Here is an 18,875-nt window from a genome sequence, read left to right on the forward strand (position 1 = left end):
GTCAACACGAGTCAGTTATGTGCCAGCACGTTAATACATGTTACTATGAGACACAGCCCGACTCCGTATATTATTCTATGCACCTTCACTTGCAACACACTCTTTCGATCCATGCGTTCTTGTCGTATTGATTTCAATCAGGTTGTCGCCAACAGTGAGAATCACTTAGGTCAGACTTGGCCAACGGGAATATTTTAGGCCACTTGAATCCCAATTCACATGTGAAAAAAAAGTTATGTTGGTGTGGAAATGAACTGCCCCCAGTAGTCTTTCTTAAATGTGAAGTCTGCATTTTCATTTCTTACTGAGAATGTACCTATTCTACTGAATACATATTGTACTGAGAATGTACCTATTTTACTGAATACATATTGTACTGAGAATGTACCTATTCTACTGAATACATATTGTACTGAAAATTTACCTATTTTACTGAATACATATTGCACTGAGAATGTACCTATTCAACAGAAGATGTCCCCGTTCTAAATTTTTATTAAAATCTCAAAAGTTGATGATTGAAAATAACAAAGGAATGTAACTATTTGGTTAAAAAAAACCTATTGATAATGTTATAAAAATGTTCACATCATCTACCTAGACATTTTTTTTCTCATTAAAAATATAAAAAGCATTCTGATAGAAAAACATGGAACATTATTGTCACGACTTGACTCAGGGACAAGGACTCAGGACGGCAGTATGTTTAAACCAAAAACGCTTTACTAGAAAAAGGTAACAAAAAACGCTCTCATGGAGGATACAAAACTATAACCAAAAGGTGCTCGCTTAGGAGTATACAAAACACAGTTAAATACAGTAGTATCTACAAGTGTCAAAAACTAACAAATCCTGAGGCTTGACAATACGCTGGGGACGCAAGACGAACTGACATTAGACAATGGAAAACAAGGGCTATTTATACATGAGGGAGGGGAACACAGGTGAGACGAATCAGAGACCGGGGAGGCAAGCACAGTTGAGAAAGTCAAGTGCCTGAAACGAGAGGGAAAAGGGAACTACAAAATAAAACAGAAAGTGAACGACAATACATGAGTGATATTAACTTGGCTCAACAGAATTAACAAACTTTGCGTGACATGACACATATAGTGTAGTCTTATGATATAATGGGTTATATATTTGTTATAGTAGGCTACACAGTGTTAGTGGCTTAATGTATTGATCCTTGTTAAAACGGTGAAAAGTATGATATGAATACAGTTCTCTCAGATCTCACATAGTAGAGAATCTAATTCAAGAAACAACCTTGGCTGTTTTGGAATTTTGATTATTTTATTCTCAAACAAAGGTCCTAGTCTGTTTGATTGACAGGTGAAATGATCAGGGGGGCAGAGTTGTTACCGTTATAATCCTTAAGACCTGGGCAGAGGATTGGATACAGAGGGTCAGTAAAGGTGCAGCCAGTAACAGAGTAGATATGAACCCTGGCTTCCACATCATAGAAGGAGACCAGACCCTCATCATAATCAACAAACACCCCCACCTTCTGGAGCTTAGCTCTCAGAGGGAGACGGACAACAGGGTCATCCTGGAATATAAACCCATCCTTATATGAGTGAAGAGTCCATAAAGCATTCTCAGGGGTCGATATTTTCTGACCTTTTCTGTTGATGGACTCTCTGGCCACTCCTAACCACCATGATGTCTTGTCTTTAACCTGGACCTCAAAGTAAAATCTCCCTGAGGAGAAGCTCTGCCTTGTGAGAACATACATATACATTGTAAATCTCTTGGGGTTCTCTGAGAGTATCTTCCCTACACCTCCCTCATGTACTTGTTTCCCATCCTCAGACAGGATGAGATTGTAATGAGCTGTATCAGGATCCAGAGTCACATCTACTTCATACTGCTGGACCCTCTTCAGTTCAGCAGCATCACACGGCTTCTTCAACTCCATGTTCAGTGTCTCCACCAGCTGATCCAGGGATCTCCTCAAGGTCCCTAGGTGTGACGGAGGACGGGCCTCCACCGTTGTCCAGTCCCTGGTGGGTGGAGGATTCTTCAGAGATCTGAAGGCCTGGAGGAAGTGGAGGTGGTCTTTAGTGTGTGAGAGTGGCTTCACCTTTAAGGTTCTATTGGTCAGATCTTCTATTTCCTGCTCCAGCTCTTTGATGAGATCTTCAGCTTGTTTCTCTTTGGATTTCAGTTTTTCTTTAACCGTTTCGTTGAAATCATCCTGCCACTTTTCAATGCAGCGCATCAGAGCAGTGATGATCTGCAAACCATCTGCAATGTCTCTGTTTGCATCTTTCTTGCTCAATTCTACTGTGTCTTTGATCTCCGTTATCTTTTGTTGTCTCTTCTGGATCATCTGCGGAACTTCAGCCTCTATCTTCCCCAGCTGGGCCATCTTCACTTCATATTCTTCCTTTAGAGGTACAACAGGGTGGAACTTGTGGTCTGTCTCTGTGCAGAACTGACACACACACACCTGTTCAGTCTTGCAGAAGAGCTCCAGAAGTCGGTCGTGTTTCTTACACATCCTGTCTTCCAGACGGTCCATTGGCTCGACCAGCCGATGTTTCTTCAGGCCTGCGACTCTCTGATGTTGCTCCAGGTGGGTTTGGCAATAAGAGATAAGACACACTAGGCAGGACTTCAGCGCCTTCAGCTGGGTCCCGGTACAGACGTCACAGGGAACTTCTGCTTGTTCAACACAAGGCTGCTCTTTTACTTTTACATTAGTTCTAAACTGAGCGGCCAACTCTTATAAGAGGGTATTGACCCGTGGATCAGGTCTTGCGTCGAAAAGCTCATTGCAAACAGGACATTTGAACTGGACTTGTTCATCCCAGAACTTTGTTAGACAGGTTCTGCAGAAGTTGTGTCCACATGGTGTGGTGACTGGACTGCTGAACACCTCCAGACAGATGGGACATGAAAAGTTCTCTCCAGACCAGGAAGCGATAGCAGAGGCCATTCCTAAACAAAGACGACAAGGTTTATGTATTGAACAATCCCATTATTTTTGTTATTCCATAACGGCAAAAGCGGTTTTAACTTGTTTCATAGTTGTGCTGCTTTACTCACCTTGTTGTTGTTTCTGTCTGTCAGACTATTTAATGCGTGTTATTATTCTCCTGAAAGAGAGAACTGCTTCCACGTCGGGGTGCTTTAGGTTTCGTTTCCTCAACATGACGTCCTCTCCCCTCCTGGCTCCCCCCCACGGTACGTGAGTGCACTGCATTCATTCTCCGCGTCAGCCTCTTCAACTGCGTTGATGTGTGTTGTCTTCTTTCTGGAGTTAAAAGAGAGCCTGTGCCGAACGACAGACATTGTGGTGATTTAGTGGTTATTTGCAAGTAAAACTGTAACTGGGATAATCTGTGTAGAGCTATTCGGGTTTCCGGGGCTTCCCCCAATACTTTTTCTCCAACCCCGATCCGATTTTCGACAGAAACAGACAGAGAGCAAAGAGCTGTTTATTGGCGCTAGGAATTCTCCCCGACGTGCACGCGCACATTACACACACGAGCAGCAAAGCTGAGAGCACTAGACAGTCTGGACAATAGTCAGGCTTCACTACTGAATTTCTCCTTGTTAAATGACAGCAGTACAACATTAATGGAGTTCTCTCAGATCTCACATAGTAGAGATTCTAATTCATGATGCAACATTAGTTGTTTTGATTGTTTGATTATTTTATTATCAAACAAAGGTCCTAGTCTATTTGATTGAAAGGTGAGATGATCAGGGGGGCAGAGTTTCCACTTTCATATTTGTGGGGACCCGGGCTGAGGAATGGATAGAGAGGCTCATTAAGGTGCAGGCAGCCAGTAGCAGAGTAGATATGAACCCTGGCTTCCACATCATAGAAGGAGACCAGGGCCTCGTTTCCCGATAACGATGGATCTTCGCTCGTACGATCATTCTCACGATGGATCTTCCGAAACATGAGCGCACATTCGCTCCACTCACGACGTTCTTGTACCTGTCCACTGACACGGTGCTGAAACGGGCTATGACGCAGGGGGAGACGCAGGAATGTTGGAGGAAAATGGGGTTAAAAAGGGTTAAAATATCTCCCCATCAAGGCCAACAGCAGAGTAGCCTACGAAAAGAATAGACTACAATAATATGAATGGTAAAGATATTAAAACACAATTGATTAGGCCTAGGCCGACATATATATCAGTCCTAATCCTGAACGCACTGTGCATACATTTTTTCATGGCGTTTCCCCCCCTGAAATAATTCGATATTACAAAAATCCAAAATGGCATTTGCTGATTTCTGAAACATATTTTTCGCAGCAAAGAGCCGACTTTATCTGATCCGCATGGTTTCATTGATTGGCTCTCTAGTATAGAATATTTGTAGACATTAAAAATGGGGGGGGGGGGAGACCGTTCCGGCCTTGCGCAGAATTTTGACAGGGTGGGGGGGGGGGGGGGGGGGGGGGGGGGTATAGGACGGAAATATGGGCTATTATGACACGGCTCTTCTCAATGCCGTGGAATGCTCCGTTCACTTGCATGGGCCCTTCACAACCACGCCAGCGTCTTCGGTTCCTAAGCGACCTCAACGTCTTTGGCTAACTATTTCACTGCTGATCAACACTACGAATGGTAACAAATAAATTGTAAAAAGACACCTTGTGAAGTTATTTTTTCGTTTGGCAATTAGCCGCTCATTATCGAAAATAAGCCCCTTCAGGTCGAAGCACCTCCGTTTCACGTCAGTGTCCGGTTTGCCCTGTCTGGGCTTATTTTCCGTCAATATTTTGTATTTGTAATTACAATATTATGCTGCTGAGACCCCCACAGATATTTGAGTTTGCTGTTTTCATGGAAGCCAGACCTCTCTCTATGGGAGCTCAGCTCCCACTGGCTCCCAACTTACTCGAACCCTGGCTATAGGTCTTTTTCCACTGCCTTTTTACACTTCGGTCGCAGCTTGGCACGCCCGGCGTAAAACTGTGTAAAACCGAGGGGGTCAAATCCCCCGTTCGTCACGGCGCGGGGTTTCTTGGTTCACTGGGAAAGGCGGTCTAGAGGAGTCTAGAACTCTTTAGAATAATTTGTATTATCGCATACTCCCGAATGTTTTAATTTTTTATGAAGACACCCGCATGCAATAAAGAGTTCACGTCTGAGTGTAGACTACAAACGCAAATAACTATGGTCAGGGATGTTCGTTACTGTCTAGACAGGGTACAATAAATAGTGAACTTCCTCACAGCCTCACCGAAGCGCCTACAGTGCTTAATGCAAACAATCGCAACAATAAACGCCTGCAGAAATTCTCCGACACCCGCTGGTCTCAGCATGATTTATGTCTAGTAGCCTACGTCTTCTGTCATTGATCAATATGAGGACATTTTAACCATGATGGTTGAATTCAGAGGGAGACAGTAAGTGCAGCTCGAAAACCACCTCTCACACGAGAGCAATTTAATCATTTGATTATATTATATCAACACCAGTGAGACGGCTCTCCTCGCAGTGACTGAGTCCCTCCGTGCTGCCAGAGCCTCGTCCCTCTCAACGGTTCTCATTCTCCTCGACCTGTCCACAGCATTTGACACAGTGAACCACCAGATCCTCCTTGCCACTCTTGCCGAACTTGGCATTACTGAATCTGCTCTTTCCTGGTTCACATCCTACCTGATGAACCGCACCTATCATGTTACATGGAATGGCTCCTTGTCCAAACCTTGCACGCTTGAAACTGGTGTCCCTCAAGGCTCTGTACTGGGGCCTCTTCTGTTCTCCCTCTATACCAGATCTCTGGGCTTGGTAATTGCATCACACGGCTTTTCCTATCACTGCTATGCTGACGACACTCAGCTATTTCTCTCTTTCCCCTCATCTGATAAAGCCCTGATTGCAACACGCATATCGGAATGTCTGGCGGACGTCAGCACCTGGACAACTGCCCATCACCTGAGGCTTAACCTCAACAAAACCAAGCTCCTCCTAATCCCAGTGAAAGATTGCCCACACATGTGGGCAATCTTTCCCTGGGATAACCTCAACAAAACCAAGCTCCTCCTAATCCCAGGGAAAGATTGCCCACACATGTGGGCAATCTTTCCCCCGGTGACCAGTAAGTCACCACACGGTGACTTACTGGTCACCGTTGAGAACATCATTGTATCTCCCTCTCCCACTGTCAGAAACCTCCGTGTGGTATTGGACAATCAGTTATGCTGCACCGCAAACATCACTGCGGTGGCCCGATCCTGCAGATTTGCACTTTACAACATCTGCAGAATCCGGCCCTTTCTCACAAGGGAAGCAGCTCAGCTTCTAGTCCAATCACTGGTCCTCTCCCGCCTTGACTACTGCAACTCACTCCTGGCTGGACTTCCTGCTTCTGTGATTAAACCTTTGCAGCGTATCCAGAATGCGGCAGCGCGCCTCGTGTTCAACCTACCGAAGTTCTCCCATGTGACCCCCCTCTTCCGGGACCTCCACTGGCTCCCTGTAGTAGCTTGCATCAAATTTTAGACAATGGTACTGGCACACAAGGCAGTCGGTGGAACTGCCCCTGCCTACCTCCAAGCATTGCTAAAGCCACACACCCCAGCTCGATCCCTCCACTCAGCTACCTCAGCTGGACGTCTGGTACCACCATCGCTAAGAGCTAGCAAAGGCCGTTCAGCAAAGTCACAACTTTTCTCGGTTTTGGGACCTCAGTGGTGGAACGAGCTCCCTGCCGCTCTCAGGACCGCAGAGTCGCTCACTATCTTCCGAAAAAGACTCAAGGCTCACCTGTTCAGAGTCCACCTCGACACTGCATAGCCACCCTCCCCCTTCTGGCCACCATTGTACACTGTATTGTATTAATGTACTGGTTTCCATCCTGGCTCCATAGCCAAGCAGGTGACCAATCACTGAACACTCACCTTATGATGCATTCTGGCTGACGTCTGACAGTAGTTTTCCATTGAGGGGCGGTGCTTGATTGCAGGTCAGGTTTTCGCCGTCTCTGAGGTGGAGCCAGAACTTTTGATTGCCGTAATCTGATAACCAAGAACTGTCAGTTCAGGTTAAGGCGTGCAGTGGCATGTGTTTAATAGAGGGTCATTTGAGTGCATATTTACCTACGTTTTTATAATGTTATTCACTAAATTTAGATTTTGCCCTGGATGAATCCACATCACTACTATGTGACCCACTGCATCACCTTTCATCAAACAAACAACAAAAAGAAGAGAGCACTTTTTGGGTACGATGGCTGTATGATGTCATCATATAATGTATTTTATTTTACTCTTATACACACAAACACAGGACACACACACACACACACACACCAACCACACCAACAAGTGGGCATGAAACCAACTCTCTCTCTCTCTCTCTCTCTCTCTCTCTCTCTCTCTCTCTCTCTCTCTCTCTCTCTCTCTCTCTCTCTTTTTATAAATGGTTCATGAACAGTTTTAATAAACGGTGACTCAACGATTCCAGGAATCCTTGGGGTGATTTGAATCTCTAGTCCCTGGTGGCCCGACCGGTAGAGCATGGCAGTTGCTGCCGCGCCCTCAGAGAACCACAGAACGGCCCGTAGTTCAGGGAAGGAACTGAATTCATAAATTAATTCAGGGCTTTTATTCGATAATTCAAGAAGACATATGTTCTACACCATTTATAGATCGGTTTCCATTATTTCTATTCGCTGACTCCCTCTCTAGGTGAAACACCTGCTGGTTCAGGCAGCACCTCTGATTGGCTGATAGGGCGACCCGGTCCCCTGCTGATTAGGCTCTGATGCGACACACCTGTCCTCCTCTTATTGAAGCTGAACTGAAGGGGCGTTCACAGGGGAGCCGGCAGCCCTGCAGCCCCACAATGAACCAGGACTGTTGAGGGGCGCAGGGGACCCCATTGGTTGGTTTGTTTAGACTCCTCGTTCAAAGGATCCCCATGTCCTCCCTGAGCAGCCCACACCTGGGCCTTCATCTCACTGGACGCTCTGGATACAAACACCTACTACTGGTCATATTTCGAGTTATAAACATTATCTTCTATAATTGTAGGTGAGAGATGGTTTAGGAACCAGACAGAATAGCCTTACACAACGATTCTAGTTTTTTTTTTCTTTCTTCTTTTTTTTTTGCGCAAAAATCTTTCTACAATTCTATAATTTATTTTTCTTGTCTCGTCTCATTCGGTAAAGGTAGGCTTGTTCAAAGCTTGTGACGTCATCTCTCAGCCGGAGTTCAGTACCTTGTAGAGCGACAGTGGAAGACGTCTTCCAGTCTGTCTGCTGCGGCTATCCTTACAAGCCACCAAGCCAACACCATATACATGTTGCACTAATTTAACACCTTCATGTTATTCTTCTACCTGCCTACCTGCCTGGAAACTTTCACTTATGTCAATTTTTTGTTTTTTCTTGGCTCGTGCTTTTCTTGAAGCTCCAACGGTCGACAAGCGTCACCACACTTTAAAATAACATAACACTTAAAGAGAAGACAAGAAGAAAAGAGAAAAACAAATAAACTATGATATTTTCAGATTAGATGTATAGACAGACGGAGAGACAGACAGACAGGCAGGTAGGCAGAAAGAAGGGGAGAGCCTAAAACAGAGAAGGGGAGAGCCCAGAACAGGGATCCTCCATCACCTGAGGCTGATATATTTCACCACAGTCTTAATAAAAGCAACCCTCTCTCTAGGTGCTATTATGGTTTGTGATTTGATATTGAGTCACTGTAGTTATATGAGGCTTATCTCCAAGACTTAATGTGTTTGAGTACAAGTCTGCAGACGACTCTTACGAGAACTGCTGATCAAAATAAAACAAGATACAAGATATCGATAGAGAGATTATCTATATATACTGTATATAGATATAAATAAATCGAAAGAGACCACGCTCTGATAAAGTCGACCAATGACAATCCAGGTCTTCAAGCCACGTTACATCTCAATGTCCAGACTCCCCATGTCGCAGTGAGAGTTAAACCAAAAAAAAACACCCCCTCATCCAACAACATGGCAGCAGTTATAACCTAGTGTCTGCGAACACACACACACACACACACACACACACACACACACACACACACACACACACACACACACACACACACACACACACACACACACACACACACACACACACACACACACACTCTCTTCACTCCCTCCGTTCTCGTGGACGCCTTATTTTTTGGATCGTTTGGACGCTCTTCACTTCCTCCCTCGTGATGCCCTATCGTTTGGACGCTCTCCGACGCTCCGTGGTCGCGATGGACATTGTGTTTAGGGAAGAGGGGGAAAATGGTGTAACTTTGTAAATAATAACAAACCTTGATGCTGAAGTTGTAGATAAATATTCGAAACTCATCCATGACTCTCTGTCTGCCTTTGCTGCCATTTTAACACGTAACATATTCCACTAAATACATATTGTACAGATACTTTATATATTCTATATACTGTACTGAGAATGTAGCTACATTCTTAGTAGGACAGGAATATATATTGTACTGAGAATGTAGCTATTCTACTGAATACATACCTAAAGAATGCATAGTTTACTGAGAATGTAACTTTTTCACAGAAAATGTCCCCATTCCACTTTTGTACATTTTTATTAAATTCGGAAAAGTGTGACTACGAAAATTAACTTCTTGAATTGTTTCCTTAAAAATAAATAGATTATTTGATCAAAATTAACATTTCACTTAAAAAAAATGTTTTGACTGCAATCTTTAACCATTTTACATCAATAAACGTCATAATCATCCAGGAGAAAACAGACATTGAACCACAGTAAGTTATTTAATAATGAGTTACAGTAACTTTGTTTTATGTTAGTCTCTTAATAGAATTCTCCTTGTCAAATGAACAGTACATTATAATAGAAATACATTTTTCTAAGATAGTAGAGATTCTTATTTAGGAAACCACATTATTTGTTTTGGTTGCTTGATCATTTTATCATGAAAAAAAGGTCCTAGTCTATTATATTGACAGGTGAGATGATCAGGGGGGCAGGGTTGTCACACGGACAGAGGAATGGATAGAGAGGCTCGCTGAAGGTGTAGCCAGTAGCAGAGTAGATATGAACCCTGGCTTCTACATCGTAGAAGGAGACCACACCCTCATCATAATCAACAAACACCCCCACCTTCTGGAGCTCAGCTCTCAGAGGGAGACAGACATCAGGGTCGTCATTGAATACCAACCCATCATTGTCGTAGTAAAGTGTCCATAAACCCGTCTCAGGGGTCTCTATGAACTGATCTTTTCTGTCGATGGACTCTCTGGCAACTCCGAAAGACCATTTAGTCTTGTCTTTAACCTGGACCTCAAAGTAAAATCTCCCTGAGGAGAAGCTCTGCCTCGTGAGAACACATACACACTGTGTAAATCTCTTCGGGTTGTCTGGGAGTTCCTTCTCTTCATCTTCATCATGTACTTGTTTCCCATCCTCAGAGAGGGTGAGACAGGGATGAGCTGTATCAGGATCCAGAGTCACATCTACTTCATACTGCTGGACTCTCTTCAGTTCAGCATCCTCACACAGCTTCTCCATCTCCATGTTCAGTGTCTCCTCCAGCTGATCCAGGGATCTCCTCAAGGTCCCTACATAAGACGGAGGACGGATCTCCACCGTCATCCAGTCCCTGGTGTGTGGAGGATCCTTCAGGGATTTGAAGGCTTCGAGGAAGTGAAGGTGGTCTTTAGTGTGTGAGAGCTGCTTCACCTCTGAGCTTCTATTGGTCAGGTCTTCTATTTCCTGCTCCAGCTCTTTGATGAAGTCTTCAGCTTGTTTCTCTGTGGATTTCAGTCTCTCTTTAACCATCCGGTTGAGATCATCCTGGCACTTTTCAATGCAGCGCTTCAGTGCAGTGAGGACCTGCACACCATCGGCTATCGCACTGTCTGCGTCTTCTTTGCTGCGTTTAGCTGTGTCTTTAATCTCCTTAATCTTTTGTTTTCTCTCCTGGATCATCTGATGAACTTCAGCCTCCATCTTCCCCAGCTGGGCCTTTTTCACTACATATTCTTCTTTTAGTGGTACAACAGGATGGAACCTGTGGGTGGTCGCTGTGCAGAACTGACACACACACACCTGTTCAATAATGCAAAAGAGCTCCAGTAGTTGATTGTGTTTCTTACACATTCTATCTTCCAGAAGGTCCATAGGCTCGACCAGCCGATGTTTCTTCAGGCCTGCGACTCTCTGATGTGGTTCCAGGTGGGTTTGGCAGTAAGAGATAAGACACACTAGGCAGGACTTCACGGCTTTCAGCTGGGTCCCAGTACAGACGTCACATGGAACTTCTCCTGGTTTAACAAAAGGCTGCTCTTTTACTCGTACGGATGTTCGAAACTGAGCGGCCAGCTCTGATAAGAGGGTATTGATCCATAAATCAGGTCTTGTGTTGAAAAGCATGTTGCAAAGAGGACATATGTACTTGATTTGTTCATTCCAGAACTCTGTAATACAGGTTCTGCAGAAGTTGTGTCCACATGGTGTGGTGACTGGACTGCTGAATGAATCCAGACAGATGGGACATGAAAAGTTCTCTTCAGACCAGGAAGGGTTAGCAGAGGCCATTCCTAGACACAGACTACAATGGTTATGTATTTAGCAAGTGCATTAGTTTTTAATTCCATAACAGAAAGAAAGGTTTTAACTTTTCTCAAAGTTGTGCTGCTTTACTCACCTTGTTGTTATTTCCGTCTGTCAGATTATTTGTTGCAAAATGCGTTCTTTTTTTCCTCCTGAAAGAGTGAACTGCTTTCACATCGGATGGATTTGGTTTATGGGAATGGTATGTTTTTTTCCTGATAAAGACATCCTCTGCTCTCCTCCCATAACACCTGGCTCCTCCCCTAACACCTGGCTCCTCCCCTAACACCTGGCTCCGCCCCCACGGTCAAGAACCATTCACCCACGACTTAATCAAGCAGAATCATTTTTATTTATTTATTTATTTGTTAACCTTTATTTAACCGGGCAAGAATTGCTTGAGATCAAATGACCTCTTATTCGAGCAAGGCCTTTTGTTTCTTTCTAAACACAATAACCCTGCAGTGAAAAAATTAGAGAATAAGAATCACATTTTAGACAATAGGGTTACAGTCATAAAATAACTTTCAGTAAAGTTTTGAAGGGAAACCCAGCATGCTGTATGAGCTGGTCCCAACCCACTGTAAGAATGTAAAAAATGCATTCTGGCTGACGTCTGGGAGACGGTAGTTTTCCATCGATGGGCAGGGCTTGATTGCAGATCCGGTTTTCACCGACTATGGGGTCAGCCAGAACATTTGCTTGAGGTAACCTGATAACCCAGAACTGTCGGTAAATGTTAACAAGTACAGTAGCATGTGTTTAATAGAGGGCCATTTGAGGGCATATTTACATGCGTTTTTAGATTTGTCATCAGTGTTTCTAATAACGCCGTTTAAAAGAATGGCGTTAGGTAACGCCGTATTATTTTCTCAGTAACGGTGTAATCAAACTTATTACTGTTTCCCTCGTTACAACGCCGTTACCGTTACTGTATGTTAAATGCGATGCGTTACTATGAATTGATTGAATTGAACTGCGTAATCCGAACGCACCCCTGGCTCCACACACAAACTGCTCGGGAGGAGACCGGATGGGTTAACAACGAGATAAGCGATTATGATTGGCTAAGGCAGAGTCATGTTTCATGGTAGCCAATCGGATCCAGGGCCCTATTTTAACGGTCTGAAACGCAAGTGGGAAGCGCAAAGCGCAAGTAGCTTTGTGGGCGGTTCTACGGCGCTATCGCTATTTTACAGGCGGATAAATGACACTTGCGTCGCGGCGCAAGTGTCAAAAGGGTTGGTCTGAAGCAGCCTAGTTACCCGTAGGTGTGGTTTGGGCGTAACGTCAAACAAACCAATGAGAGTGCCAGCTCCCATCCCCTTTAAGAGCCATGAGCGCATTTGAATTGGACGAGTTGATATTTTGACAGCGCGTCTGCAGTCTCCGATGAGACAGATGCACATGAATTTCAAACTGCAAATGGCTCAGTTTATTGCCAAATAATACGGCCTAATTCACACATGGAATAAGGGGTTTTCTTCCACAACTTCAGAAATACTGAGTCCTCAAATAAATTTCGGCAAAGAAAACGTATAGGCCTATGATATAACATATGATATGCGGCAACTCTGGTTCTATTTAATGATATACGGCGTACGCAATACATTATAAACATTGTTTCTTATCAGTATTGTATGCTATCCTAATATGCATGTGTCCCCGCGGTAATAGACATTGCCATTGATTGTATTATGCGTTACGTGTTTAGTTTGCGTGTGTTTAAACAGAGCACACACGCGCGCCCGCATTCATTCATTCTTTTTAACACTCACTCACGGTAAAACAATGTTTTTCACGATCAAATACTCATCAATCCTAAAAGTTATGGGCATGTAGGCCTACACTGTAATGGCTAAAACTTGTCTATTGTTTTACCACTTCTTGTGAGTTCCGGTGTTTGCTTTGTTGAACGCGTGAAAATAGAGTCCATGAGACGTGGCTATAATGAACTTGACTTTGTTTATTTCTAACATCAGATGTAAATTAAAGCATTGAAGTTTTGTCTTTGTTTCTTTGTTTGTTGGTTCAGCTCAGTTGCGTTTCCTCGCCACGGTCCCGTCAGGTTCATGACAGGTTCACATCCAGTAGGCACGTTCTGCTCACGGTCAATAATGGTATTCGCAGGCCGGAACTCTCCACTCTCCTTGGCCTGGCACACCTTTATGCTATAGACAATTAGTGCCTTACCTATAGGGGGCACACACTCAGAAACTAATTACAATTTCCAAATTTGGGACAATTCAATACAAATAAGTTCACTAATAATAATTTTGTCACACAAACTAAAATATCAAACTGAATACTCAAAAAAGGTCTCAAATGGCTCCTACACACCGGCCCCTAATAGTGTGCATGGGCAACTATTACAACACTCAAATCATAAAGGAGCCTAAATTCATTGTAGTTTACTGTTACCATTAATTCAAATCATCATGAGTAGGTACTACTTATCTCTGGCCGATGACTTTGTGGTCATCTTGTCTGCTCCTTCCAGAAGCAGACAGAGCTTGGTTACTGGCCTCTCAACACGCCAGTCTTTGTAATAATTTTCACTGTCCTCACCAAACCTCTGGAATCTGGTTTGACTTCTATTATTCTTCCAAGGTTCCAAGACCAACGAGGGGCTGAACTGTCCACTACCATCACAATGTCATCTACTTGGAATCCTTTCCTGACTGTAGTCCATTTTTGTCTTTCCTGTAACAGCGGTAGGTATTCTTTGGTCCATCTCTTCCAAAAGAGGTCGGCAAGAAACTGAACTTGTTTCCAGCGCCATCTGATGTATGTGTCTGACTTCTGAAATAGTCCAGGGGGAAAATCAGGATGGGCTCTTTCTGTAGGGAGTTTGTCCCTGTCCAAATCAAGTTCTTTCATTTCAGTCGCTCGGTCTTCTTTGGGGATATGAGACAGTACAGTGCGACTGTTACTCACCCATTTGGTTAGATGGAATCCTCCCTTGTGGCAAACACAGGTAAGGTCTCTCACCAGGTCGACGGCTTCATTTTCTGTTTCAAGAGACTTGCCGTCTTCTCTTTCAAGTTCAGCTTGTGTCACCACTTCAGCATGTCCATTGCTGATCACATCCTCCATAAACTCTGTGTACTCATTTTTGAATGTTTCATTTCTTTTTAACTTCCTTTTCAGGCCTATTAGGCGCTGCTCTGCAATTTTGATCAATCTTTTATCCTCTATTGACATTTCTTTGTCATCTAATTTCTCATTGAAGTCATGATTGTACTGTTGTACAATCAAATCTTCCAGCTTTGCAACTGATGTTCTGTTGACAGTAACTTTCTGATGCCCACTGCTGTCTGTCACGACACTCATCTAGAGGACCATTAACAACCCATCCCAATAGGGTCTTCACAGCATATGGCCCATTTTCACGACTATTTATTATTTCCCATGGTTCAATTGCTTTGGGAGCATTGTTGCCAATCAACAGCTCCACTTCAGCCTTGATTTTCGGGATCTGGATCTCACTCAAGTAAGGCCACCTAGCTAGCTCTTCTGTCTTTAGAATGCTGTCGGTGTCTACAGGCATACTCTTTTGTGTGTACACCTCAGGGAGTGCAATAAAATTGTTTTCGTTCAATGCACTAACCTCTATTCCATTTGCCATGTAGGTAATCACAGATTGTTCTTGGTTCATTGTCCTTAAGAGGATGTTGGTCCTTTTTCCTCTGATGTTCAGCTTGTTCAGGAGATTTTCTGTGCAAAAAGTAGCAGAGCTGCCAGGATCTAGAAAGGCATAGGTGTTAATAATCGTACTACCTCTTGTGCTTTTTACTTGAACAGGTACAATGGACAAAGTGCAATTCTGTACATTACCGGCCCCAGTATGTTCATCAGTTTTGACAGACACCTGCAGGCTCTTCAGTGTGGTCTCTTTGATATGCAAGGCACTTGGATGCTGCTTGTTGCAGATGGTGCACTGGAGACGTTTCCCACAGTCCTTGCTGATGTGTTCAGCCTTTGCCAGACATCCAAAGCAGACTCCATTCTGCATTACAAATTCAATTTTCTCTTCATGTGGTCTTGAATCAAACTGAACACGTCATGAGCTCATGCTTACCATTGCAGAAGAGACATGCTTTATCTGGCACCATGTTTTGGTTTGCTCTTGGTTGGTCTCGTGTCATGGTTTCCTCTGACGTCCGCTGAATCGGCTTCACGTCAACTTGTGTAGCAAAACTACCTTTAGGATGTGGCTTCACTGGGGGTCTGGATATGATCCTGCTGGAGCTAGGCTCCTGAATGTCACCAAAAACTGGATCTGAGACAATGGAAGCTTGTTTTTCAATGAAGGATACCAGGTCAGCCATTCTCACTCTGATATCGCGTTGTTGTATTTCGCAGCTGGTCATGCACTGGTCTAGCAGTACTGAAAGACGGTGAAAGAGATGGCATTCTAGGTATTCTAGGTGTTCTAGCTGTTGTGGTCAAAACAGGGAATTGCACATGAACCCCATCTATAGGCCTTGTATCTCTTACAGTCTGTTCAGCAATTGGCTCAGAAATCTTTTCAATATTCTCCTCATAATACGAATTCATTGCATTCAATTCTGTATGGTTAAATGCATTGAATGTTGTATCAACAGCTTGTGCTTCAGCATTTCTGAGATAGTTAATTTTGGCTGTAGTTGCAGACAATTCAGCTTGTAAGTCATGAGCCTCCATTCTCTTTCTGCTGAGCTCCTTTCTCTTTCTCAGTTCATCTTCCTCCTTTCTCAGTTCATCTTGCTCATCCTCTAACGCATGCTTTTTCTGTAAAGCTGCAGCCTTAACGAGTAGTGCTTCTCTGTCTGCCTCTGCACAGATGCGCACAGCTGTCGTGGATGAAACAGAGCTAGTGCTTCTCAAGGAAAGCCTATCTTCCTCAGTAGGCCCGACACTGATATCAGGATTATTTTCCAATCCAGTATAGGAAACGGTAACTTCATGCAAACGATTTTCAATTGAATCTATCCACCTCGTGACGTTGGCTAAAAAGGTGGTTATCGGCTCAAGCCTCGGTGCATACCAGGACTTAGTATCCTCATTTCGATCTTCCTCTTCTAACATTTCTTGGTATGAATCATCAAGAGATTTGTATTCCTCTAACATGTTATTAAACATAACCATATTACTTTTCACTTCATTAAAACTTGTTTCGTCATTCATCAAAGTATTTACAATGTTCATTCGTCTCGTCAAATGACACAATTTGCCCGACCTCGATGAGCGCAATCTGGCTGCTTCATTGAGGTTTTCTTCAGGTAGGCCCAAACTGGCCTCCTTCACGGGATCTGTCATCTTATATCAATACAATTTTCATTCGTTCTCACAAAAACTGTTCTTCAACTTCATCAAACCCAGAATTTCAACAAAAAGCCTTTCTATCGTGCTCTGTATGCGTAAATTGCGTTTGTCCATGCACGATATGGCACAAAAAAGGTTTCAAAAGTATAGTCCATCCATAGTACATTGCATTCAAATGGGAAGCGAACATACCTCCGATCAAGTTAATTGATTGGTTTGTTTGTTGCGCATGGTTCGCTGCTGCTTCTCAGTGAAAGGTTCGTAGTAATCCAAGGGTTGGCTTGTTCCAAGGGTAATGCAATTATATCCAGTAATGATCCATCAAAAGGTCCAAAGTTGCGTCATTATTGACTATTGTAATGGCTAAAACTTGTCAATTGTTTTACCACTTCTTGTGAGTTCCGGTGTTTGCTTTGTTGAACGCGTGAAAATAGAGTCCATGAGACGTGGCTATAATGAACTTGACTTTGTTTATTTCTAACATCAGATGTAAATTAAAGCATTGAAGTTTTGTCTTTGTTTCTTTGTTTGTTGGTTCAGCTCAGTTGCGTTTCCTCGCCACGGTCCCGTCAGGTTCATGACAGGTTCACATCCAGTAGGCACGTTCTGCTCACGGTCAATAATGGTATTCGCAGGCCGGAACTCTCCACTCTCCTTGGCCTGGCACACCTTTATGCTATAGACAATTAGTGCCTTACCTATAGGGGGCACACACTCAGAAACAAATTACAATTTCCTAATTTGGGACAATTCAATACAAATAAGTTCACTAATAATAATTTTGTCACACAAACTAAAATATCAAACTGAATACTCAAAAAAGGTCTCAAATGGCTCCTACATACACGATGTCTCTGTCAAGAAAATATGTGTTTGCTGTACGGTGTTTGCAGATGCATTGATTTAAAAGTACAACTTATTACCGCTGCATCAGCTGTTCTTTACCAAATAATTTACCACGAATGTGCGGCTAGGTAGATGGGAGAAGCAAAGTGTATGCACGAGGTGCACAAGCAATCCGTATGCATCGCATGCGCATGTATGCATGCGCCCTTAAAATAGCATCTGAACAACGCGCCACTGACTTTAAACCAGGTATTTCCTGGTCAGTAGCGCAATGGTATTCAGAAACGGCAAAATACTGTTTGCGCCAGAATACGCCTCCTCCTTCCGCCGAACCGCCCCTTGGGGCGCATGATCAATCCCTAATTTACCGGCGAGTGGCGGTGGTGGGAAAAGAACGCTCTGCGCCAGTTGTAAACTAGCAACGACACATGCGCCAGTGACTAAGTCACTTGCGCCGGATGCAAGATAGGGCCCCCAGTGTTTTTACACACAAGCCTGGACACACCAAACTGATTCGATTAAGTAGCAGAAAAGGCGAGTCTGAAAAGTTGGCAATTTCAGTAGTATTCGGCAGATGTTCCAAAGCCTTTGCAGCCAAGCAAATAAAAATTCAGTTGGAAGTATATCAGGGCCTTGAATGGGCAGTTCAATCATTTAAAAAATCCAAATCCAAAATCCAAATTCTTTGACATATAGCAACTTTTTTTTTTTACAGTAACGCAAATAGTTACTTTCACTGGTAACTAGTTACTTTTATTATAGAGTAATTCAGTTACTAACTCAGTTACTTTTTGAAACAAGTAGTGAGTAACTATAACTGATTACTTTTTTAAAGTAACGTTCCCAAATCTGGTCATCATATAAGGTTCTTTATTTCCCTGTTATACACACAACAACACAGGACACACACACACTCACACACAAACAGGTGTCACCATCCCAACAACTCAGCATGAAACAAAAGTCAGTCAGTCAGACAGGTCAGGTCAGGTCAGGTCAGGTCAGGTCAGGTTCTCTCTCTCTCTCTCTCTCTCTCTCTCTCTCTCTCTCTCTCTCTCTCTCTCTCTCTCTCTCTCTCTCTCTCTCTGTTTACCAGTTAAAAAATCATTGACATGACCTTTAAGGCTAAAAGCTAGGCTAGTATTTAAGCCCTCTAAACC

General features: G+C 43.5%; 1 protein-coding gene across 1 annotated transcript; it reads right to left on the reverse strand.

The window, feature by feature from the left end:
- Window positions 1-701: 701 nt before the first annotated feature.
- LOC115542325 (E3 ubiquitin-protein ligase TRIM39-like) lies at window positions 702-11,547 on the reverse strand. The gene is made up of 2 exons (XM_030354572.1): window positions 10,165-11,547; window positions 702-1,552 (listed from the first exon to the last, which is right to left on the reverse strand). The coding sequence occupies exons 1-2, from the start codon at window positions 11,545-11,547 to the stop codon at window positions 1,316-1,318; spliced, it is 1,620 nt and encodes a 539-aa protein (XP_030210432.1). The 3' UTR covers window positions 702-1,315.
- Window positions 11,548-18,875: the final 7,328 nt, after the last annotated feature.

The sequence above is a fragment of the Gadus morhua genome, chromosome 4 (genome assembly GCF_902167405.1).
Source record: "Gadus morhua chromosome 4, gadMor3.0, whole genome shotgun sequence".
In the NCBI taxonomy this organism is placed as follows: Eukaryota; Metazoa; Chordata; class Actinopteri; order Gadiformes; family Gadidae; genus Gadus; species Gadus morhua.